The 24,610-nt window shown below is 57.1% G+C and overlaps 2 protein-coding genes across 4 annotated transcripts in view; one reads left to right on the top strand and one right to left on the bottom strand.

The window, feature by feature from the left end:
* Positions 1-7,409, bottom strand: part of PTPA (protein phosphatase 2 phosphatase activator) — a 29,796-nt gene extending 22,387 nt beyond the window's left edge. Inside the window, exons 1-2 of one of the 2 annotated variants that reach the window (XM_034664652.1) lie at positions 7,292-7,409; positions 1,472-1,569 (exon numbers count right to left, since the gene is read on the bottom strand). In XM_034664652.1, coding sequence (XP_034520543.1) covers positions 1,472-1,495 — 24 coding nt within the window. In that variant the 5' untranslated portion in view covers positions 1,496-1,569; positions 7,292-7,409. Of the gene's footprint in view, positions 1-1,471; positions 1,570-6,419; positions 6,698-7,291 lie in introns of those variants that run through there. The other variant, XM_034664650.1, reaches the window with a different exon arrangement.
* CRAT (carnitine O-acetyltransferase) lies at positions 7,269-20,997 on the top strand. Of its 2 annotated transcripts, XM_011219693.3 has the most exons (15): positions 7,269-7,407; positions 8,962-9,100; positions 9,776-10,039; positions 12,773-12,891; positions 14,047-14,100; positions 14,636-14,801; positions 15,216-15,390; positions 16,221-16,399; positions 16,925-17,025; positions 17,392-17,511; positions 17,705-17,827; positions 17,940-18,075; positions 18,435-18,497; positions 19,247-19,384; positions 20,101-20,997. In XM_011219693.3, exons 2-15 carry the CDS (start codon positions 9,074-9,076, stop codon positions 20,314-20,316), a joined length of 1,881 nt encoding a protein of 626 aa, XP_011217995.1. In that variant the 5' UTR covers positions 7,269-7,407; positions 8,962-9,073; the 3' UTR covers positions 20,317-20,997. The 2 variants fall into 2 exon arrangements, with proteins under 2 accessions (XP_011217995.1, XP_002915247.1); XM_002915201.4 differs by lacking the exon at positions 8,962-9,100 and having other exon boundaries at positions 7,273-7,407.
* Positions 20,998-24,610: the final 3,613 nt, after the last annotated feature.

The following is a 24,610-nucleotide window of genomic DNA, read 5'->3' as shown; positions in this document are numbered from 1 at the left end:
CATTGGTGCCTACAGCAGGATTGACAAACTGCCTACAAAGGGCCAGATAGGAATTATTTTAGGCTCTGCAGGTCATAAAGTCTGGTTCACAAATTCTCAACTCCGCCCAACTCTGCCAGTTAGTGCAAAAGCAGTCACGGACAATACATGCACAAATGAGCCTTGCTGTGTTCCAGTAAAACTTTATTTATAAAAACAGGCAGAGGCCCGGATTAGGTGAGCAGGCAGTCGTTTGCTGGCCTGTGGCCTAGAGCACAGTGGCCCAAGCCATGGCTGTCTAGAGACAGGACCTGGGCGTCAACCTTGAATCTCATCCCAACCACTTGCTAACTGTGCCATCTTGCTAAATGTCTTTATCTCCTGGCCTCACTTTTCTCACCTTCAAAATGGAGATGACCACTGAGCCCACTTCCCAGAGTTTTTGCGAGGATTAAATGAGCTAAAAAATACCTGGCACATCATAAACACCCCATCGTCCCTGGAAAACACCCAGGGGGAAAGCAAGGAACTAAAGCCACAATTGGATTCAGCAAATCTGCAGGTTTCAGGGAAGACTCGTCGTTCTCAACCCAGGCGATCTGGCTCCCAGGCAACTGCTGACGAGGTCTGCAGTGGGGGGAGGGGTGCCGCTGGCATCTAGCAGGCAGAGGCCACGGAAGGTACTAAGCATCCCACAATGCACAGGACAGCCCCTTCCAACAAAGAATCAGCCACCCGAAAATGTCGACAGTGCTGAGGTTTAGAAACCCTGAGGAATAACAACCAAGACGACGAAAGGGCTCAAACCGTGTCCTTTGAGCAGCTGAAGAGACCAAGGTGTTTATCCTGGTGAAGATTCAGGGGGAGAACATAACTCCGCAAGGACATGATAAGCATCTGCAAATATTTAGAAGGTGGGCTAATGAAAGAGGAGCCGGAAAGGCTGGCATGGTATGGGCTCAATGTCAGCACAGCAGGCTCCCAAAGAGATCCTGCCCTTGGGTACAAGTGACCCTCTGCACCCCAGCTGAGCAGACCAGGTGTGGGCACCTGGCTGGAGCTGGAACCAAGGCTTTCCCCAGGGGTTTGAAATTGGCTTTCTTTTTCTTAGTCCCAATCTTTCCACGGCCTATGCCAGAAGCCCGGGAGGTAGAAGCTGATATTCTCTGCCCACCGTCGGACCGAGTAGCACAGAAAGCTGGTCTGCACTAGACTTTGCTCTAGGTCCCAGGTCCTAGGTGTTTTTAGGCCACCTCCCTGGCCTACGTTTCCATGAGATAGGTAACCTCCTCTCTCTTAGACACACTGGCTCCAAGACCAGCTGTAACTTCTCCCCCTGAGAGAGGGGGACAGCTGGCTCCCCTGTCAGCTCTCTCCCTAACTTCTAACAGCTCTGGTTCCAAGAGCAAGAAAGGTCAGGAGCTCACTGTCTTTGAAAAAGCCCAAGTTCTTCACCCCAGCTCTGGCCCTAGCGTGCAGACGCCACTGGTACCTGAGAACGCTTCCATTTGCCCATGTCTGGAACTGTGTGGATCTCCTTTTTCGGAATGATGAAGTTCTGAGTAGCTGGAGGGATATCCTCCGAAGAATCTTGACAAAGAAAGTGAAGAAGCAAACAGATAAATAGAATCTTTCCCCCAATCCAATTTTCTCCCTTCTCTCTCTCTCCCCCTCCCACTCTCTCCCTCTCTCTCTCTCTCTCTCTCTCTCTCTCTCACACACACACACACACACACACACACACGTTTAAACCAAGACTCCAACCGCCAGTCCCTAGGGTAAACCACACGCGTACTCCCAGGACAGTCAAGCCAAACCCACTGACCTCCTGCCTTTCCACCCGAAGCCCGAAGCCCTGAGGTACCGAGGTACCGACGATCCCCTCAACAACTGACACGTTCAGTTGCTCCAGGGTGCTCACCTCCTGCTCCCTTACCGGAGAATGGTTAGAAAAATAAAACCAAGTTGACCTTTTAGACAGAATCAGGAAATTCAAAAAAGGGGGGGGGAAATACAAATGGCCACAGATAAACATTTGAAAAAAACTGCCAACCTCTGAATAAGCAAAGAAGTGTAAATTAGATGAGATGGTTTTCCCAAATCAGGGTGGCAGATTAAAACCATCTGGAGGGGGGCGCCTGGGTGGCACAGCGGTTAAGCGTCTGCCTTCGGCTCAGGGCATGATCCCGGCGTTATGGGATCGAGCCCCACATCAGGCTCCTCTGCTATGAGCCTGCTTCTTCCTCTCCCACTCCCCCTGCTTTTGTTCCCTCTCGCTGGCTGTCTCTATCTCTGTCAAATAAATAAATAAAATCTTTAAAAAAAAAAATAAAACCATCTGGACGGACTGGGGAAGGCCAATCGGGAACTCTCCTGCACTGCCGGGGGGAGTCCTGGTAGAGTCCACTGAGCAGGCAACTCAGCTCTGGCTTTTGAAGTAAAAACCACACAGACCCATGGGGCCAACAGTGCTACTTGTAGGCATCAGCCCTTCAGGTGCTCACAGAAACACACCACTATGTGTATTAAGGCGCTTACTGCACGGAAAAAAGGTAGAAACAGCGCATATATCAATTGACAAGGCAATGGGTAAATAATGATATGCCCACATAATGGAAATCTTCATAGCTTTTTAAAAGAATAAAACCTAAATTACTGACATAGGAAAAGAGCCTAGAAGTTAATATGTGAGGAAAGAAAATTAAGCTATATTATATATAATCTCATTACTGCACAAACCTATTTATGCTCTTATAAATAACACGTATATCTAGTAACATATGCATTGGAAAAATCTGAAGGATTAAACCCCTGAGTTAGTTAACAGTCATCTCTAAGGAGGTAAGATTTATAAAGGACTTCCATTGCTAAGCTACATACTGCTGTTAAAAACTAGCAGACAATTATGGGATGCTTGGGTGGCTCGGTCGGTTGAGCATCCAACTCTTGATTTCAGCTCAGGTCAGGATCTCATGATCTCAGGGTCATGAGATGGAGCCTCGCAGCGGGCTCTTCGCTGGAGATGGAGCCTGCCTAAGATTCTCTCTCTCCCTCTCCTTCTACCCACCCCCACATTCGTGAGCCTGTGCTCTCTCTCCCTCTCTCTCCTCTTAAAAACAACAACAGGGGAGCCTGGGTGGCACAGCGGTTAAGCGTCTGCCTTCGGCTCAGGGCGTGATCCTGGCGTTATGGGATCGAGCCCCACATCAGGCTCCTCCGCTATGAGCCTGCTTCTTCCTCTCCCACTCCCCCTGCTTGTGTTCCCTCTCTCGCTGGCTGTCTCTCTCTCTGTCAAATAAATAAATAAAATCTTTAAAAACAAAACAACAATAGCAACTAGCATACAGTAATTTTGTAATCAGGTTAAAAAAAAACCTATTTTAAATGGAGTTTCTATATTTGCAGAAGTTGGGGAAAGGTAAACACAGGGCAGTTCCACATGCTGACCTAGAGGCAAACTTTGCACCAAAGTGGACTGCTTAGTATGAGTGGTCTCTCTTGCCAAAAGTATTGGGCCCACGCTGCAGGATTCCCCTTACTTTGTGACACTGGGAAATACAAGCCCTCAGTCTCTTCTCCATAATTCCAAAATACAAAAAGTTCTAAAAACCCCACGTTTTTAAAATAGGTCTGGCACAAATTCGTTTGGTACAAAACTTAAACCTAAATCAACACGAAGACATTTATAGGCTTTGCGGTTCCCTCTTAGGGAATTTAGGTTTTGCTGCAGAAGTATTTTTGTTTGATTATGGGGTGCTGCATTCTGAAATCTGGGAAACTCTGAATTCCAAAATACACCTGGCCCCAAGGGTCCTGGACCGGGACTGTGGCTGACGCTAGCACTGCAGATCTGTTGTATTAGTTGACACTTTCTTTTAAAAACCCAAGCTCTCCAGACAGAGTCACTCAAGACATATGATAAATGTGTCCTCCTGCTGTCCTCCTAAAACCTAACTGACATGGCCTGCATAGAGAAAGGGGACAGGGGCCTAAGATGGTTCCGGAACATGTGACATTTGGGAGAATGAGGCATGCCTGGAGAGACCCTGAGGAAAGGGAAAGCTCTAGGATACCTGGAGACCTGAGGAGGAGGATAGAGAATTTGAGATGAGAGCAAGGCAAACCTCTGCCTAATTCAAAATTCAAACCAGAAACCAAAACACAAATCAGAAACTCTCTTCCTCCTCCCACCTGTTCTACAAGCCCTGTTCCCAGAACCCAAAATTGAGGCCCCTACTATTAATAAATTACTACTTTAAGATCCTATTAAATACCGGTGCCTTGGTTGCTCAGTGGGTTAAGCAGCTGCCTTTGGCTCAGGTCATGATCTCGGGGTCCTGGGATCGAGTCCCGCTTCTTTGGGCTCCCTACTCAGCGGGGGTCTGCTTCTCCCTCTTCTCTACTTCCTCCCTCCTGTTCATACTTTGTCTCTTTCTCTATCAAATAAATAAATAAAATCTTTTTTAAAAAAGCTACTAAATTAAAAGCTTTATAGGTCAGGCTGGTAACCTAACATCATTGCTTTTATGGGAAAACGTGTTCCACATTTCAAATAATCAACTTGCAAATGATCATTAGGAACAAAGAGCTCTTCTGTAAGTTCCCTGCCAGGGGAGAGCCTTTCTGAAGTAATTTTACAGGTGAGAAACCCTCCAAGCCAGGCCTGGTGGCAGGGGAATGGCTACCTTGTAGGAAGCATTGCAACAACCACTAATGAAACGTACACACATGTTGTTACTGGAACATGCAATCTCAAATAAAAGAAACAAGCCTTCAAAGCAGGGGCTGTGATTGAGTCCCTCTGGCCTCAGACTCTAACCCAGACAAAGGTGCCATGGGACAGGTGGATACCCTACAAGCTCACAGTGTAAGATGGAAACATCTAGAGTTTTAGAGATGTTTCCTAAAAGCCCCCAAAATTATAATGTAATACCATCTATCATTTGAAAGCCAGCCTACATGTTCAACCTGTACCACCTTTTAAAAGGACATTTCCTGACTGCCCCCCATGCCCCATGTTTTGCCCACATCATCTTTGGAACACACACTACAACTCTGTGGAGAAGGTATTAACAGGCCCATTTTCAGAGAGAAGCAAGGCTCAGAGAATGTGATCTCCAGGCAGAGCCAGGTCTGTACAACTCTAAAATCCAAGGTTTTCATCACTACACTGTCTGAGCGAAGTAGTTCTTTCTACTTGTTCCAAAATGTTCTGTTTCCAACTTCAAAGAAGGACCACCTCCCAGGACCTGGCTCTTTCCAGCCATAGATATCCTCCCTGAGCCTTCATCTCTTTCAGTGCATGGGCTGTCTCCCCAGCCACCCAACTTCGGAGACACATTCATCTCACTGGGAATTCTGGTTGGCTTCTATCTCTCACAGGCATTACCAGAACTTCTAAGGGCACAGCCACAGAAGTTTTGTACTAAATGAAGTAAACGTCTGGTTTCAAATGCCCTAAGAGTCCATACCCACTTCTTTGTTCATCTATTGGGGGGGCGGGGCGGGGAGACAGATGCCTTTTTTGGTCTTCATTATTTCTCCTTCCTGACACCTTTCCAGGGATCCCAAAATGCAAGACAGTTAGAAGGACTATCCAATGCGTTCAAAACATTAGCTGTGTTTGGCCAACCTATTCTCCCTGTCAGAATTTTAAATTATCTACCGTCAGTCCTTCCTAGCTCGGTGCCAGCGGTGGGTGTTAGCAAACAGCCTTCCCCTTCTCCAGGAAACAGGTCTCTATAACAAGATCCTTTCCCTAGTACTTCCATCCCAGTTATTTGAGATGAACTAAAGCCAGGCTACAGTGTAAATAAAAGTTACAGGTCGTGATGCCAGGAAGAAACTCATCTTGCACGATCAGCTTTTTTAAATTAGTGGTTTACACAACCAAGGGCAGTTTCTCTCTATAAATTTTCAGCCACCGAAACGAACTGCACAGCCCCGCCTCCAAGAGGGGAGAGGGTAGGTGGATGTGCGGTGGGCAGGGTGCGGAGGAGTCTGGAAACTGGGTGGAGGCAGGCCCAGGCCCACAGAGCACCACCCCTCACCCCTGAGCAGGGGCTAATAAAGAAGGCAGCCACCAAAATCACTTTCGCCCCCATCCCTAGCAGCTTCCCCACCAGCTCAAGAGCTGACTTCGGCACGCGCAGCCCAGATGTGGAAAAGGCCCCCCCTTCTGGCCACGGCGCTGCCCACCCGGCCCTCGGGCTCCCCAAGTTGAGGTGTTGCGCCCCACCTGCCACCCCTTCGCCTCCCCGGGTCCTTGCCCGCCCCCCAAATCTCCCCAACACGTACGTCTTCGGGGCCCAGCAGCTTCTGCCACTGGAGTTCCTTCACCTCCCGACCCGCCCCCTCCCCCGGCGGAGCACTCCCCACACCACACCCCTTCCCCGCCCCCACGCCCCTACCCGACCCCCGCCGGGCTGGGGTCGTCCTACCTGGCGGCGACTGCCGCTCGCCCTCAGCCATCTTCCTCCCGCCGGGAGCCGGCCCGGATGCCTGCAGTCCCCTCTCACCTTTCACCCCCGCAGCCCCTCCCTTTCCCCGGCTCCACCAGGCGCTCGGAGCTTTCTGAAGAGAAAGGAGCACCAGCCGGCTATAACCGAAAACCGAGAATTAAAGTCGCCCCCGTGAAGACGACCACCATGCTGGTGCGGGGCACTCAGGGAGCATGCCCAGCAACGGCCGGCTCGCGGCTGCGGGGCTCACGGGGAGGCGGCCGCCATGTTGGTGCGGGGCAGCTGGGAGCATGCGCGCCAACGGCCGGCTCGCCTCCCTACCAGCCAACGGTCAGCCGGGCTGTGGGAGCGCGGCAGCCATGCTTGTGCGGGGCGCTCCCCACCTGTCATCTTTGACCCTATCCCGAGGCAAATTAGAGGACGTTCCCTTATTGACAGAGCTGTGTTTTCCTGCCGCTCTGAGAGTACCGCTCAAGGACACCAAAAGGACCGAGAGGGGTGCACGCTACTGCCTCAAACAGCTTAGATAGCATTTGGAGGTGGGACGGCGAGCGGGACAGCAGCCTTTTTTGCCTCTCTTCCTGGGTCCCACAGCCTCGCGGGGTCTCGCGACCACTAACTGCGCCCTCGGCCCCGCCCCTGGCCTCCCGGCCCCGCGCTGTGGCTCCGCCCCGCGCTTGCGGCTAGCGGCCCGGGCCCGCAACCCGCTGGTGGCCCCGCCCCGGGAATCCTACTCCACGGGGCCCCCAGCCCGCCGCCCGCCCGACCCGGTGGGTGGGCGCCGGGCCGCCTCTACCGGACGGCGGCGGTGACGCGGCGACCTTGGCCCGGAGGCTTTAGCGGGGACCCACCGACGGCGGCGGCGGAGGGAAGCAGCGGCGTGGACTTTCCCTAGTGCGGAGGACCGAGCGGACTGCGTGTCCGCGGGCGGGCCGCAGAGATGTTGGCTTTCGCGGCCAGGACCGTGGTGAGTGCGGCGAGGAACCCGGTCGGGCGGGCCCTAGACGCGGCGGGCGGGCAGCGAGTCGGGCCAGACACGCCCTGAGCCGGAATGAAGAAACAGGCCATGGAGGCGACGCGGCCGGGTGGCCACTGCCTTACCCGGCCGACAGCTGCTGGGGTTAGATCGGCAGGTGGAGTAGCCCTGCTTGGCAGAGGAGGAGACTGAGGCTCAAGGTCAGAGATCCGATCGAACCCACGTCGTGTGGCCCTAAATTCCAACCACCCGGAAAAGGTAGTGGGGACCCTGGCTTCAGGCAGCACCTCCACCTTTAGACCCAGAGCCAAGTTGCCGAGACGGGGCATCTCCTCCGGTTATTCCCTGACTCACACACCTGTCGCATGCCCAGCCTGAGCCATCTATGCCCAGGCCAGAGCCACTTCTCCAACCTCATCCAGTTGGTCAGTCTCCTTGGGCTTATCACATGGCCCTTGGGCAATTTTGTGTGGCCAGAGAAATTCATGTGGAGGCCTCGAGCTGGGCTGCTCGGAAGATCTTCTGAACCGGCAGGAGGCAGCAGGTGGCAGCCCCATACCCTTCATCTTCACCGTCCCTCCCCACCAACTTGTCCATGTCTACCCCAGAATCCTCCCCACAGGGCACCAAGGAGTACTGCCACTCTAATTTGAGTTCTTTTCCCCTCTACTCCAAGCATATCTCTGCTTGTATCTCCGTCTGTGCCAAGAAGGATGTTCAAACAGACACTACCTGGCCCAGAGGGCTGAGGGTGCCCATCCGCTGGCCCAGAAGCTCTTCCAGATCTCCCAGAACCCTAAGGCTCCACATCACCCTTGCCAGTGACACCCGAGCAGTGCCCCTGTCACATAGACATCTTCTAGGTCATCCTCCAGGACCTGCTGGGTGGCCTGATCACTGTACTGCTAGGGAAACTGAGGCAAGGAGAGACTTGGCCAGAATCCCCCAGATCTGGTGACTCAAATCTAGCAGAATCCCAAAATCAGCCGCCTCCTTCGGTTTATTTTTTAGAGCCCAAAGTCCTCCACTCTTGGCCCCCAGCTGAATAAGCCACAGGTCAAGAGAAGCAGGCTTTGGTGAAAGGGAGGCCCAGAAGGCTGCAAGAGTCCTGGAGGAAACGGGATGAGCTCTTAGCAGCCACTGGCCACTTAATGGCCCTTTCCCAGCGTCTGCTCTCTTGCACCAACCCCAATTTACAGGACCGATTTCAGGGTTGTGTAACCTCAACGGCCAGGCAGCTTCTGCCTCCAGCCAAGTTTTCCATGATTAAACAAACCTACACAGATTCCAACAGGTGGATTTTTTAATCGCTTCTGGCCCTGGCACCAGGCCCACCCAGAGAAGAGAAGAGAACACAGTCCAGGTTTCCTTCTACTCTAGTGCCTACTACCGGCCCCTTCACCTGCTCCCTCATCCTGCACTTCTGGCAGCTAGGGAGGGTGCCTGCCACAGCCACAACCCTAGATGCCACCCTAGCCACCAAAGCCATTGCCACTGCTGCCTCTGCCTCCCCCCTGAATCTTGGCTCTTGTCTTCTCTTTTTAGCTCGGGCAAGTGGCTGTCTCTTGCTAGGTTCTGCTCGCCCACTGGGTAGCACAGTTAGGCTTAGAGGCCCAGCCCAAGGCAGACAGACAGGGCAGAGAACCTCAGTCCTGCCATGGAGGACGGGCAGCAGAAAGAGAAGGTATGGAACGATCCTCTGCCACTTGCCTGCCCACTGCTGCCTATAGCCTCGGATCTCCTGTCTCTCTTTCTGCCCACCTCCAGGGTCTCCCAGACTTTCTCTGCTGTCTCTCACCCACCTACCAGGCCATTCAGCTCTTGCTTGCCACAGCCCTGCCCCTGTGCCGACTCTGTCCCCATCCCACAGATAAAAACCAAGGCCTGGCCCTTGCCCAAAGGTGCTGTCATCATCCAGCTCTTTCTTTCTCTTTTGCCTCTTATTTCTCAGCTTGGCAAGGGTGGGAGAAAAGGAGGTGGGGGCCCCTGGGGGGAGCAGTCACCTCACGGTCTGCTGACTGGCTCATCCTACCAGGGTGAGAAAGGTGGGGCCTTGTTGCCTCCAGACAGGTGGGAGGTCACTCTCAGCTCTGCCACTCCCACCAGGTGCCATTTATCCCGACTTGGTTCCCTGGAGCCTCACCAGGATCATTGGCCACACACCCCCCACCTGCATCTCCCGGCCCCCGGGAGGTGGAGACACGTACAGTTCGAGGGCTGGGAAGCCAGGCAGGCACCACCCAAGAGGCCGTCTCTGACCCCAGGGATCAGCACATAAGTGCCCAGGACCATAGCTGTGGGATTGCCAGGGCCTTCCAGAGCCGGTGAGAGAATGAACAGGGTGTTCTGCTGCCTGCAGGTGAAGCCCCTGGGCTTCCTCAAGCCCTCCTCCTTGGCGAAGGTCTCCAGCCGCTTCAAGGCCCACCAGGATTCGCTGCCTCGGCTGCCCGTGCCCGCATTGCAGCAGTCCCTGGACCGTTACCTCCAGGCACTGCAGCCCATCGTGAGCGAGGAGGAGTGGGCCCAAACCAAGCAGCTGGTGGAAGAATTTCAGACCGCGGGGGGTGTCGGGGAGCGCCTGCAGAAGGGGCTGGAGCGCAGGGCCAGGAAGACGGAGAACTGGGTGAGTGGAGCTCCCTGTTCCCACACAGGCTGAGGGGCCCGGGGCCCTCTCAGAGGCTCAGGTCATGAGAGGATCCCTCGCTGTGGCCCATTGCGGGCCTCACGCTGAATTTCCCAGGAACCAGCGACTCTGGCACATTCTTTCATGCCACGAGGTTTCTTGAGAGCTTCCTCTGTGTCTCGCACTAGGCAGGGCCCTGAATGAGCAAGGAGGACACAGTCTGTGGTCCCTTGGGGCTGACATTCAAGGCGGGTGGGAAGCGAAGGTGATTAAACAGCATACAGGCGAGTGGACGAGTTTCTTTCAGGCAGTGAAATTTGCCAGGAGAAAAAAGGGAGGGAGGAGAATGACGGTGTCTTTGCTCTGAGTGGGTGGAGAGGAGATGGTGTTGCATCTGAGACAGAGAACAACCCCCGGGCAAATGTGGGAAGAGCCTAGGTAGGGTGCCCGGCAGCAGAGGCCGCAATATAGCGCAATGGTCTGGGCCTGGGCCGGGGGTTGCATCAGAGGAAGGAATCTGGACTTGAGCTCCGTGGGAGGCGGCTGCAGGATGGCTCCAAGCCGGGCATTGGTGTTGCTCAGTGACAGATCAGATCTCCTGGTTCTTTGGACCCATCTGTCACGCAGGTGTGCGCAGCTCGTGGAAATGGGTCCATACTCATGCTGCATACACTCTTCGTATGCATCTTACACCTCAACACCGAAAAGGAGCACCCCGACTGCTGGGAGGGAAGTGGGCCTGGGGGCGGGAGGCATGGGATGAGGCTGGTGCCAGCACCCCCGAGGGAGATGCGGGCAGGGAGAGGGCAGGCGAGTCAGTTCCCTCTGTCAGTTCCTTCCTTGCTGATGGGGACTGTGGGGGGAGCAGTCCTGACCTAAAACAACTGTGTGAGGGGGAAGGAAGAGGGAGACTGGCCAAGACGGGGAGGGCCGAGGGGAGAGCAGTTCTGTGGGAGAGAACCAGAGCCGGGTTCTGGCCATATAAGGTGGGAGATGCTCGGGGGGGGGGGGGGGGGGGGGGGCTGCACACAGGGGTGGGAGTCATCAGCTGGCAGGTAGCACGTACTGAGCCTCAGCAGGCACTTAGAGAGTCTGTGGTCCGGCAGTTTCTCCAACATTTTTAGCCCGGAACTCCTTCCCACAGCAGCTTCTAGCTAAAGGGGTAGGGGTATCCCCTTCTCCACTCACAGAGCCCTCATGCCCCGCAGATTCTCAGTGGCAGAATGCCCACACCTGCAGGATCTCCCCTTATTTCCCAGCTCTGGCCAGAGCCCCTGAGGTCCCTGGTGGAGTGGCGGCCCCCTGGCTGAAGGGAATTCTTGTCTGCCCTTCCCTGATCCACAGATGAGGAAGCTGAGGCCCAGGGAGGGAGATTGAAAGCCCAGAGCCAGGCAGCCGCTCTCAGGGAGGCCCCGAGCTACACAGGGCGGTCTGGCTGACCAGGAGCCCTGTCCTCAGCCCACGTCGGCAGAGAGCCGTTGCTCACTGGCTTGCTGTACAACCTGGGCAGGTCGTCCTCCCTCACCCCTTGCCAGGGCCCCACGGCTGGTGGCCAGGTGCCACAGGCCAGCAGTTCCCCAAGCAGAACCTTTGTGGTGAAGAGGCAGGTCCCATTGCCGTTTGAGAGGGGAGAGGAAACTGGGGGGGGGGGGTGCAGGGGCCTTGGGAGGGAGAGACCGGCCAGAGAGGTGTTTGAAGCATGTGCTTGCAGGGGTGGAGTGAAGAGGGATAGTCCAGTCAGCACGTAAGGCTCAAGGATGACAGTCAGTGGCAGTCTGCACAGCCCGGACACAGGAGCCTTCAACAACCTGTCCGTGCCTGGGCCCCAGAGAGACTGCTTGTCCGATGGAAATAGCGCCCCTTGGGCAGAGGACAGGCCACCAGGTGGAGACACAGGATGTGGCGCCCACGCCTCGTCTCAAGGGCGGTGATTTACCCTCACAGGGAGCTTTCCCCAGATGGCCCTGGCCTTGGGACCCAAGGGAGTGTCTGCACCCCAGTCTGACACCAGCAAAACCCAGGCCAGGGAGGACCAGGGTCCCAAGGGCTACACTGCACTGAGCCCGTGCACTCCTGGCTCCTGGAGAAAGTCTACCCGGAACGGTCAAAAACACATTCATCAGACTTTGTAGATTTTTCCCTTTTCCCCTTTTTTGTCTATCCGGCATATATATTTTTTTTCTTTCTGAAAGTAGTAAAATCATTGACCAAAAGTGTGTAAGAGGGGCGCCTGGGTGGCTCAGTCGGTTAAGCGTCTGCCTTCGGCTCAGGTCATGATCCTGGGGTCCTGGGATCGAGTCCTGTATGGGGCTTGCTGCTCACCAGAGAGCCTGCTTCTTCCTCTCCCTCTGCCTGCCGCTCCCTCTGTGCGTGCTCTCTTTCTCTGTGTCAAATAAATAAATAAAATCTTAAAAAAAAAAAAAAGGTGTGTAAGAGAAAGGAAAATGATTCCCATTTCTGCCTCCTCCCCTCACCCCACCCCACCCCCAACCGCAGGTTTCCTGCCCTGTCTTTCTCTCTGGAATCTTTGGCTTGGCAGTATTGCCTAATTTCTCTTGCTAAGGAGGATTGCCTCAGGAGACGGGGAAATGATGGGGTGCTGCTGGTGGGTTGAAGGGAGTAGGGGGCTCTGGATCCAAGCATTCACTCTGAGGATCTGAGCTATATAGAGGGGGCAGAAGGGGCCCAGCCAGGCTCCTGCCCATGCCTGACAGGTTCTGGTCCTTTTCCCAGCTGTCCGAATGGTGGCTCAAAACAGCCTACCTCCAGTACCGCCAGCCCCTGGTCATCTACTCCAGCCCTGGTGTGGCCCTGCCCAAACAGGACTTTGTGGACCTGCAGGGACAGCTCCGGTGAGTGGGTGAGGCTGGGACAGGGCTCTGGGCATGTCCAGGGCCCTGACGTCCAATCCCCCAGGAGACTGCAGGGGCCCCAGTCCTAGTCATTATCTTTCATCCCTACGTGCAGCCTTATGAAGTCGGGAGTATGATCCCTATTTTACAGATGGGGAAACTGAGGCTCAGAGCAATGAAAGGACTTGGCTGATCCTTTCAGGATTGGCTGATCCAGGCAAGAAAGCAGGGTCTTCCTGGCTGTAGAGCTTCATAACTGGTCACCACACTGTGGACCGTGTCCCCTCCCTCCCTCTAAACCTGAGGCTATCCCTCACCTCAGTTCTGACACTTCACCCCCCTCCTCTCTCTCTCCAGCTGGCCACAGGGGTGACCTTTATACACAGTCCCCTTTTCCACATTCGGCCGTGTCACTTGCCCTGGCCTCTGTTCTGGTACTACCAGGGATAAAAATACCAGTGACAGGGATCTAATGCCCAAGGACCAGCCACTCACGGCTACCACCTGCTTCTCTTAAAGGGACCAGGGCACCCCAAGAATTCTGGCTCAGACTCCAGTCCGTGGTCCCCATGTTGGGAGCCAGGGGCAGCCCAGGTGTCAGGCATGATTGGCGTGGCGCAGACCATCCAAGGAGGAAGGTCAGGTTGAGCGAGGTGGCCTGGGAGACACAGAGACCCCAAAACAGGAAGGTACCTATCAGAGGAGACACCCTGAGCCACTGCCGTCCCATTCATACTCCCTGTCCCCCAAGGTCCCAGGTCCCTCTCTTAAGTGATTCTTTAGAGAAGGGTGACCTCCTCCCAGGCTCCGGGCTGTGGCTCAGGACTTCAGGCCCTTTGTGGGTAGAACCCTCCAGCACTGACCAGTAAACCAGCTATAATCGTACCTCCGTTCATTACACCTACATCCTGCCAGGGCTTGGCCGAAGCATCTTCCTGGGCCCTCTAAGAGCCCTCCCTCTAGCGATAAGAGAAAGCTGGCTCAGAAAGGCAAGCCAGGACTCAAACACAGGTTTTCTGCAAGCTGTGATTCAGGATTGAAGCAATCTGTCCTCTCCTTTGACTAGGCCACTCCCTTCACCCCACGGTTGTCCCTGATCAGGGACCTCCCACGAAGAGTCCACACGGGCTTCTGATCTCTAATTGGTTCCCCCAGGTTCGCTGCGAAATTCATCGAGGGCGTGTTGGATTTCAAGGCCATGGTTGACAAGTGAGCAGCCCACCCCCGCCCCGCGCACCTAATTACCACAGCCGCTCTAGCCCCGGCCGGGCAAGTCCCATCAGCAGACCGATGCCAGGCTGGCCCGGAGTGCCTCGCTTTTGCTTCCTGTTGGCGCAGCCTCTGTTGGGGTTGGGGAGACAGAGTGTGTGGATTGGGACACCTAGGTCCTCTGTTTCAGCTGCTGGGATGGCCACCTGGCCACATGGTCCCTACAGACCCCTGGAACTGGGGTCCCAGCCAAAGAGGCCCACGGAGGCTGATTGAGTGCTTCATCTGTGGCAAACTGAAGCACAGAAGGGGAAGGGAGTTTCCAGGGTGACCCCAGCAGGGCCCACCCAGGGTGGGATCCAGGCCTCCTGACACCAACCCCCCCCCCCGGCTCCTGCTGAGTAGGGGCAGGGATACCGCTTGCGTGAGCCCCCTTCTCAGCCGTGCCCAGCAGCAGCTCCCTGTCGGTCTTGTCCTCTTCCCCGTTTACTTGTCTGGTGGCCCCCTCACTGTCCCTCTGCCCCCCCCCCCGCAGCGAAACCCTGCCCGTGGAGTACCTGGGGGGTAAACCGCTGTGCATGAACCAGTACTATCAGATACTCTCCTCCTGCCGCGTGCCAGGCCCCAAGCAGGACACGGTCATCAGCTTCAGCAAGACCAAGAAGCCGTCCATGCACATCACTGTGGTGCACAACTACCAAGTGGGTGGGCTCCCAGCCGGCTGCGGGGGAGGAGGGGGGCAGGGCCAAAGGTCAGCTCCCCCCCCCCCCCCNCCCCCCCCCCCCCGCCCCCGCCACCCTGCATCGCACATGCCCGCACGGCCCCAGGAACAGGCGTGTCCTGGGCGTCTCCACTGGGTGCCCCTAGAGGCCCCAGCCTGAGGGCAGCCAGGAGGGGCCACGGGCCTGCCCAGCCTGGGAGAGAGCCATGCAGGGCCCTCTTCCCCTCTCATACCTGTGGCCTGGCTTCGTCCCCTCCGCAGGGCCTGGGCCTGCCAGCACTGGCTATGACTTCCGGGTTGCCAAGGCCAGGAGGAGGTGGGGGTGGGAGGTAACTGCTGCCAGTCTGAGACCCCCACCCGCCTCCCTTCTCTCCACTTGCCTGTGCCCGGATAGTTTTTTGAGCTGGACGTGTACCACAGCGATGGGACTCCCCTGACATCAGATCAGATCTTCGTGCAACTGGAGAAGATCTGGAATTCATCGCTGCAAACCAACAAAGAGCCTGTGGGCATCCTCACCTCCAACCACCGCAACTCCTGGGCCAAGGCATACAACACCCTCATCAAAGGTGCCCCTGGGTGGGGGTGGAAGAAAGAAGAAAGGCCCCCACCAGGCCCTGCGTGGCCACATTTCTCACTGAATCCTCTCAACTCACAGTGGGTGTTGGCCCATTTCACAGATGAGGAAACTAAGGCTTGGTTGGATTTAGTTTCCCTCTACTAAGTAGCAAGTTACAGTAACAGTCCAGGTCCTCTGGCTGCAGACCCCACCTCTGCCTCCACGTTCCTTCCAGATCCTGTGTTGGTCAGAGGCAACGTCCCCAGAGCCAGACCCCCTGTGTTGGCCCCCTAAGACACACTGGCTCTCCACATGACATGAGACTTCTGTTTCCTCATTTTTTTTCTATGATTTTATTTAATTATGTACGAGAGTGAGAGGAGGAGCAGAGGGGGAAGGAGAGGGACAAGGAGACTCTCTGCTGAGCCCAGGGGTTCCATCTTAGATCTCACAACCCTGAGATCATGACTGGAGCCAAAATCAAGAGTTGGGTGCTTAACTGACTGAGCCACCCAGGCGCCCCCCCCCACCTTTTTTTTTTAAGTTTATTTTTATTTTGTTAGTAATGTCTACACCCAGTGTGGGGCTCGAACTCACAACCCTGAGATCAGGAGTTGTGTGCCCTTCCATTGAGGCAGCCGGGCCCCCTCTGTTCCCTCATTTCTAATGGGGGTCCAGTATTGGGCCCTGCCTCACGGGGTGCCGGGGGGCTGCAGGGCCCTGTTGAGGGTAAATTTCTGACGCCCACACCCAGCCCTAGGTGGATGCTCTGTCAGCCTCCAAGGCCTCCCCAGGCCTGACGTCCAGCCCCATCTCGCACCCTCCCACCTGCCTCCACAGACAAGGTGAACCGGGAATCAGTGCGCTCCATCCAGAAGAGCATCTTCACCCTGTGCCTGGACGCCCCCATGCCTCGGGTCTCCGACGACGTGTACCGCAACCACGTGGCCGGCCAGATGCTGCACGGGGGCGGGGCCAAGCTCAACAGCGGCAACCGCTGGTTTGACAAGACGCTGCAGGTGAGGACTCGACGGGGCCAGGGCTCCCGCCCAGGACGCACACCCACGCTTGGCCCACTGCAGCCTCGGGACTTCCTGCCCCTTGCCTGGGCGTCCCCGGCCTCCCAGCTAGTAAAGCAGGCGGGCAGCCAGCAGGTGGATGTGGCTGTAATTACCGGGCGGGTGGCCTGTCATTACTGGGCCTGGCCCAGAGACCACGGTCACCCCTGCAGCACATCAGAGAGAGCCTGGGCTGTGGGGCCAGGCAGAGCGGCGCAGTCGTGGCCATGACTTTCCCTCTCTGCACCTGTAAAATGACTCCCGGGGAGGGTACCGCAGGGACTCAGCGAGGTGTGTGAGTGTGGGATGTGCTTGCTGTGGCCCGGAATGGGCCCGAGGCCCCTGCTGAGCGTTCGCTGTTACTAATCACAATAATAAGTCCGCCTAACCCCTGAGATGGCTTCAGAGAGGCGCTGCCCACAGACCCAGCCCGCAGACGGTGGCTCCAGGGCCCTGGGCCTGACGGCTCCCTGCTCCCCTCCACAGTTCATTGTGGCAGAAGACGGCTCCTGTGGTCTTGTTTATGAGCACGCAGCAGCGGAGGGGCCCCCCATCATTGCCCTTGTGGACCACGTCATTGAGTTCACGTGAGTGTGGTTGTCCCACTCTCTACCCGGTTCCTTAGCTCCTGGTGGCAGGCAACAAACATATGGAAACATCATTCTCCATTGTGCCTGGGAATCTGTTTCTTCAAAGGAGGCCAGAGGAAGGCCTGGGCTTAGAGTCTGTCCAACCCGGGTTTGAGTTCTGGCTCTGCCACTTCCTGGCTACGGGACCTCAGACAAGTCCCTTCCCCTCTGCAGGCCTCCTCCGTGTGGCCACTGGAAAGCTGGAGCGAAGGCAGTTTTCTAAGGAGCAAACCCAGGGTCTTCCTAGGCTGGCTGCCTCCAGCCTCGGGAACCCGTGGCCCAGGGGAGGGACCCAGGCTCCCGAGGCCCCCGTGTTCCATGCAGGAAGAAGCCCGAGCTCGTGCGGTCCCCCATGGTGCCCCTGCCCATGCCCAAGAAGCTGCGGTTCAACATCACCCCCGAGATCAAGAGCGACATCGAGAAGGCCAAGCAGAATCTCAGCATGTGAGCACCGGGCACGGGTGGCTCAAGGCACGTTAAAGGCCCAGGTCCCTGGGGCCTGCCAGGCTCCTGTTCCGGGTCTGTCATCGTACCCGGCTGCTACTGAGACTGCTCTTGGGCCTTCCCTGGGGTTGGCAGGGGCTGCCAGGTGCCTGCCCCTCACCCACCTCCCTCCCCCCCCCCGCCGGCTCCCCAGCATGATCCAGGACCTGGACATCATGGTGATGCTGTTCCACCACTTCGGGAAAGACTTCCCCAAGTCGGAGAAGCTGAGCCCGGATGCCTTCATCCAGATGGCACTGCAGCTGGCCTACTACAGGTGCGCCCCGTGCCCACCCCCCACCCCCGTGCAGGAGGCACCAGGAGGCCTGAGGGTGGAGGCGGGGCTGCCTGCCGGGGAGGGAGGGTGCTCAGCTCCTTCTCCCCCCCAGGATCTACAAACAGGCCTGCGCCACCTACGAGAGTGCCTCCCTGCGCATGTTTCACCTGGGCCGGACCGACACCATCCGCTCGGCCTCCATGGACTCGCTGGCCTTCGTCAGAGCCATGGATGACCCCAGTGTGTCGGTGAGAGGTCTGGGGTAAGGGTGGGCAAGCTGGCCTCCCTTCCCGTACACTCGGTCATTACACCACTGATGGAGCATCTCCTGTCTTCCAACCCTCCGGTGGGCAGCCGCCAGTCTCCCAGAAGGTGGGGTCATGAATTTGGCCCTGAGCTTCCTGGCAGCCAAAGACAAAAAGGAACCATTCGTTCATTCACTTATCTGCGGCGAGCATCTGCCCCGTGGGTCAGGCGATGGCAGTTCCCGTTCCTGCTCTCAGGGGTCAGGGGGCGTGGACTCCAGTGCTGGCTGGGACGTGGGCCGCTGGGGTGTGGGCAGCAGGAACAGGGAAGGAACATACGCTCCAACTCCCTCACCCCCTAGGAGCACCAGAAGGTAGAGCTGCTGCGGAAGGCCGTGCATGCCCACCGAGCCTACGCCGACCAGGTGACCGAATGTCCTCGTTTCCCGGCTGTCCGTCTGCCTGTCCATCCCTGCGGCAAATGGCTGCTCACCCGTAGCACGAACCCCTCCTCCCCAAACCTTGGGGCACTTGGCGCACCTGGAGCAAGGCTGAATTTCCCCCTTTTAAAGCTGGAGAAACTCAGGCCGAGCCCAGTGACTTTGTTGGTCCCGGGTTAGCCTCTGGATCTCGCATCGTGCTCCCTCCTCGGCGGCCCCGGAGCCCAAGATGCTGAGGGCTTGCAGGATCTGGCCAACAGCAGCAGTCCTGCCCTCTGACGGCTTGGGCGGCGGTCGGGAGGGTGGAGGTCTGGGTTCCCATCTGGCCCTGAGCCCCTGTGTGTGCCGGGCTCTGCCCACGTTCCATGCGGATGTCCATCTCAATCTCACTGCCACCCTGTAAGAGGAAATTCAGTGACCATCCCCATTTTATAGATGAAAACAGTGAGGCTCCAGGATGTAAGTGACCTGCCAAGGCCCCTTAGCCAGGATGGGGCCAGGTCACCCAGCTGGAGGCCTGTGTTCTTAAATCCTGCCCTGTCCCCTCCCTGGGCAGGTCCCTGGGCCTCGGTTTCCCCATCTGTAAAGTGAGGGCTCGCCTGCCTGGACCCTCTGGTCTCGTGAGTCCAAGGGACCAGTGCGTGGAAGAGGCGTTGCTGCCACAGGCTTTTGAGGAAGGTCGGGGTACCCTCTGGGCCTGCGGCCCCTGCACCTGACAGGTCCCCTTCTCACAGGCCATCCGGGGGGAGGCCTTCGACCGGCACCTGCTGGGCCTGAAGCTGCAGGCCATTGAGGACCTGGTGAGCATGCCCGACATCTTCATGGACACCTCCTACGCCATCGCTATGCACTTCAACCTCTCCACCAGCCAGGTGGGCAGCTGCCCCCGAGCCATCCGGGCTTTTCTGCCCTCCGGGCCCCTGCCACTGCCGTAGGTGCCCTGGGGTGGGATGGAACAGACCCCTTGGGGCCGGACAAAGGCTACGCTGAACAGAGCCAAGGTCCAGAATATGGTCAGACCTTGGTGGTGGCATGACCCATAGAGGCCACTCCACGTCCCTGCTGAAGCACTGAGTTCCGGTGGAAGAGCTGGGGCCAGAGGGCTGCACGGCAGCTCAGGGAGACTGAGAAGGAGTCAGAGTCCCCCCACGGGGGAGAATCGACTTCATTCATTCACTGGTCAGACACGAAGGAACATCTGAGTCATGCCATCCATGGCTGGGCACTGAGACACAGCAGGGACAGACCACCATCCCTGTCCCTGGGGGCTCACAGTGTAGGCTGGAAGCACAGGGACGGAGGCAGTGACACCACCCCCCCCCCAGGAAGTGCTGGGGGTCAGGGGAGGCTCAAGGAGGGAGCACTTAAAGCTCCCTCAGGAATGGCAAGGAAGGCTCCATAAAGGGTTGACTCCAGAACTGCACCCCAAAGGAGGAGGAGAAGTAAGGCATCTGCTGGAGAAGAGGAAGGGGCACCTCGGGCGGGGCACAGTTCGAGCAGAGACATAGAAGGGCGGCTGGTGGCACCGCGGTGGGGGAAGGGGAGCTGGTGGAGTAGGACAAAAGCCTCCGTCCTGTGCTGTCTCCAGGTCCCTGCCAAGACAGACTGCGTCATGTTCTTTGGGCCCGTGGTCCCAGATGGCTATGGCGTCTGCTATAACCCCATGGAGGCTCACATCAACTTCTCCGTGTCGGCCTACAACAGCTGTGCCGAGACCAACGCTGCCCGCATGGCCCACTACCTGGAGAAGGCGCTCCTGGACATGCGCGCTCTGCTGCAGAGCCACCCCCGGGCCAAGCTGTGAGCTGTCGGGCCTGCCGGTGTCACAGCCCAGCCAACCCCGGGAGTGGGCCGCCCACCAGGGTTCCGCTCCTTTGCTCTCTCCCCGCTGGACCCTGCCAAGCTGACTAACGCAGGGACAGCTTCCCCCACCCAGCAGGGCCTGCAGGCCTGAGCCAGTGCCTTCCATGGGTTCTCCCCAGCATGTGCTGGGGCCTGGAACCTGGGCTGAGTTCAGAGGCTGAGTAGGACATATGGCCCAGGCGCCCAGCCCGTCACCCATGGGCCCGCCTACAGGGAAGGGAACCAGAAGAGCCCATCCCTCGCCAGGGCAGCAGACTGGGAAGTCCTTTTCTTGCTAGCTCAGCTCTAGCCTGCTCCCTGCCCTCTACGCTGCCGGGCCGGTGTCTGTACCCCGATCCCCAGGCTCCCAAGGATCTAGAGCCGGGACTCTGCAGAGCCAGGTGCTCCGGGCCTCCCCAAGACGGAGGCCGGGGTGCAGGGTGTGCCGGTAAGGGAAACCCAAGGCCTCGACTCGCCCTGCATGGCAGTACCATCTCCCCTGGGGGGCTGCTGTGCTCTTTGGGATAATGTGGCCCGTGAGCCCCGACTCGCTCGCTTCCATTCAGCTTGATTCCTGAATCATGTCGATGGTTGTATCACAGTAACATGCAAGGTGATTAATAAAGGAGAATTTGTCGGTTGAGAGGTATTTCAGCCGAGGGGGCAGGCAAGGTGGGGCAGACGCTTTGCGTTCCCCCAATTTGCGCTGCACCTGAGAGCCGGTGTCCAAGCAGCCAGTGGGCCGGGCCCAAAGGCTCCCAGAGCAGCCAAGAGGAGGGTTCTCAGGTTTCGGCTAGGGAGCCGCAGGCCGGCGCCGACCTCAGAGCACTCGGCCAGAAATGGCACCAGACCCGGGGCTGCCGTCTCCACTGACTTGGGCCTCCCTGTCCCGTGGGCTGTGGGTGGGAACGACTCTCCCAGGGGGCTGTGGGGCCTCATCGCCGCAGCCGTGGTGGGCTGGGCAGTGTGTAGCTGACACTCAAGGCCTTGTCCTGCTGCCCACTCCTCGCGCAGCGCGCGCACGCGCGCACACACACACACACACACACACACACACACACACACACACACCCCTGAGCCAACAGCGCCGGCGGCCAAGCAGCCTTGCTCAGCCCGGCCCAGCCCCAGGCGTGGCCAGGGCCTACCGGACACCAGGTCATGTGGCCAGCCGATCAGATCCCTATACGTGCCCCCAACCCCCTGCACCTCGCAGGGCAGGGTGTTCTGCCAAAATCAAGTCGGCTGTGTATGCAGAGAAGAGTCTCTCCTCAGAGGCACCCGTGAGACCCCCAGAGCAGGGGCTGAGGGGGCGCAGATGGGAGAGGCCGCGGAGTTTGTGAGTAAGGTGACCCCGGGACAGTCGTGTGAGGGGTAGACCCTCCGGTTTTCTCCATTTTGCAGATGCGGAAAACAAGCTCAGAGAGGTTAAGGTCGCCAGACCACTAAATGGAAGAGAGAGATTTCCAGAGGAGCCCCCGTAGCCAAGCAGCCAGCCCCGAAACCAAAGCCACGCAGACAACCCGGGCCAGCGGGTGGAGGAGAAAGGAGCCCGGGGTGGAAACCGGCCCAGACTCGGGCCGGGAGCTGCTGATGGAGGAGGACAGAGGGCCCCAGCCCGGGAGGCACGGGAAGGCGCCGGCTGGACCGAGGCACTGACAGGTGGAACCAAGCTGTGCTAGGCATTGGGGACTGTCCGGCTGAGCCTCCTCACAGCCCCACCCCCCACACAGGTGGGGGCTCGGTGTCCCCGTTCTCTGGTGAGGCTAGGAGAGGGGATGCCTCTTGCGCAAAGTCCCAGGGAGCAAGAGGTGGGGCGGGGACGGCAGGGTGAGGGGAACACACTCCTCAGGACCCCAGCACGGCCAGTAAGGTCGGGTGATGCCAAGGGAAGGGGTAGGGGAGCGCCCTCCGCTCAGGGTCCGCGAGCAGGAAGGCCTCCAAGAGAACCCCGCAGCACACAGCCTTTGCCGCTGGAGAGCTTCGGCTGACCCTTGGCTTCCCTGTGCCTGGGTGTCCTCATCCCTGCAATGGAGGTGGGCCTGTTCCCCGCCCCCAGTGGACACTGCCTGCTCAGACACCCAGGACTCCCGAGGCTCGAGTTCTAAGAACCGCATGGGTCTGAATAGAAGGCAAAATGACCCTTGAGGGATGACGGTGGTCCCCTGCTTCAGAGGCTCGCTCAGTTCTCTGGGGCCGAAAGCACTGCTTGGAGAAGACGCATTTGACACAGACACCCCCAAACAGTGTCAGACAGATGCTGGGGGTGGACGGAAGGCAAAGGAACACTGATTTAGTCATTCCTGAGGGCATGACACGTGGCCTCACACTCTGTGAGGGTTGGATGGGGGACAAGCAAGTGTTCTGAAGGTCTCTGAACACTCCGGGAGGCGTTGGGGAGATCACGCATTCCTACAGGATCGAGTTTTGAAATCCAACTGTCTGGGGGGCGCCTGGGGGCTCAGTCGGTGAAGCGTCTGACTTCATTCCGCTCAGGTCATGATCTCAAGGTCCTGGGATCGAGGCCCGTTCATACCCCCCACCCCTGCCCCGTCCCAAATAAAGAATACCTTTAAAAAAGAAAATAAAAAATAAAACCAGCTGTCTGAATGTTATGCCAATGGACACTTCCGTCTTGGGATGAAATTTCTAGGGAGAGCATTATGGGCTTAGCCAGTGGACCCAGGGGACTGCTGGCCCCAGGAGCCAGCAGGCCCCGATGCCAATGATGCAGACGGAGAACTCGATGTGGGGGGTGGTAGTGTTTTTTTGTGGGTTTTTTGCGAAGTTTGAGCGGAAAAGAATGGGTCTAAATATATTTTGTGCAATACATTATTAAATTTGAAACTGTGACACAATGAATGGATCAAAGATTACTTGTTTTTTACCTAGATCCCCTAAAAGTTTGTCCAGGTTGGCACAAACTTGCTTTGGGCACTTTTCACTGGGCAAGTGCAGGGGCTGGAGCCTGCCAGGTGAGGTGAGGGTCAGACCCCCTAGGGCCCCATACAGGGGGACTCTCCCAGGACAGTGAGGACTGTGTTTTGGGAAGATGCTGAGGAATGAGTTGAAGGGGGCCTGGCTGGGCTGTGGATGAGGGAGCCATGGGCGGGAACTTCGCTGTCTCCAAGGAGGGACCGGTGGGGGCCTGGACCCAGAGCGGCCTGGCAGGTGGGACAAGACAGACATTTGAAAGATGTTTATCAAGTATGACATAGAGTCAGCTAAGCTGGGGGCCCAGACTGAACGGGACAAGTCAGGCCGACTGAAGGTGGGGATAGTGGGCAGGGGTGGGGGGCTGTGAGTGGGGGTGAGACAGTGAGTCCACCTGGGACTCCGGGAAACCCCAGAGCTCACTGAATCGCCCCTTTCCTTTCTCCTCCCTGCCTGCTGACTTTTGTCCCACCTGTCCAGTTTGCTTGCTCTCTTCCGCTGTATCCAGTCTGCCTTATACCTACCTATTGGGTTGTTTCTTAGCTATTCTATTTTTCACTTTTGATTCATTTTAACATCTGCCAGATCTCGCTTTAGTATCCCGTCCCTTATAGATATTTTCAAGTTTGTCTTTTATTTCCTTAAAACAATAGAACAATCTAGTCTGTGCCTGATCATTCCAGTTATCATCCTGGTATTTACAGGTCTGCCTCCGTTGCCAGTTTTCTGCTGGTTCCCGGTCATGGCGCCACTTCCTTTCGTACCTGGCCATCTCGGTCTATATTTTGCGCACCGTAATTTAAAAACTTTTTTACACGGGGACGCCTGGGTGGCTCAGTCGGTGAAGCGTCTGCCTTTGGCTCAGGTGATAATTCAGGGCCCTGGCATAGAGCCCCCTGTCAGGCTCTGTGCTCAGTGGGGAGTCAGCTTGTCCCTCTCCCTCTGTCCCCACTTATGCCCTCTCTAATAAACAAAATCTTCAAAAACTATGCATACAAATAACTGAAGTCTTGGATAGTCTCCCCCCCCCCAATTTGTTCGCTTCTGCCACATACCTGGGGTGACGTCAACTAACTGTCAACGTTCTGTGGACCCAGCAGGGATCCAAACCCAACCTCCAAGCTCACATGAGGACAGACAGTTCTGATTCACCCTGATCCTGACTGAGGTGCTTTGTGAATCAAGGAAGGAGTAGACTCCCTGCCCCGGGCCAGCCATTGGGGGGGGGACCTCTGCCCACGTCACTCCCATAAGGCCTCCAAGCACCCTGCTCAGTCTGCAGCTGTACTTCCAGAGCAAGACGCTCACTGAGTGAAACAGGGAGT

Source organism: Ailuropoda melanoleuca, chromosome 7 (assembly GCF_002007445.2).
Source record: "Ailuropoda melanoleuca isolate Jingjing chromosome 7, ASM200744v2, whole genome shotgun sequence".
Lineage (NCBI taxonomy): Eukaryota > Metazoa > Chordata > Mammalia > Carnivora > Ursidae > Ailuropoda > Ailuropoda melanoleuca.
Note: the sequence above shows the minus strand (reverse complement) of the source record. Positions and strands in the feature narration are given on the sequence as shown.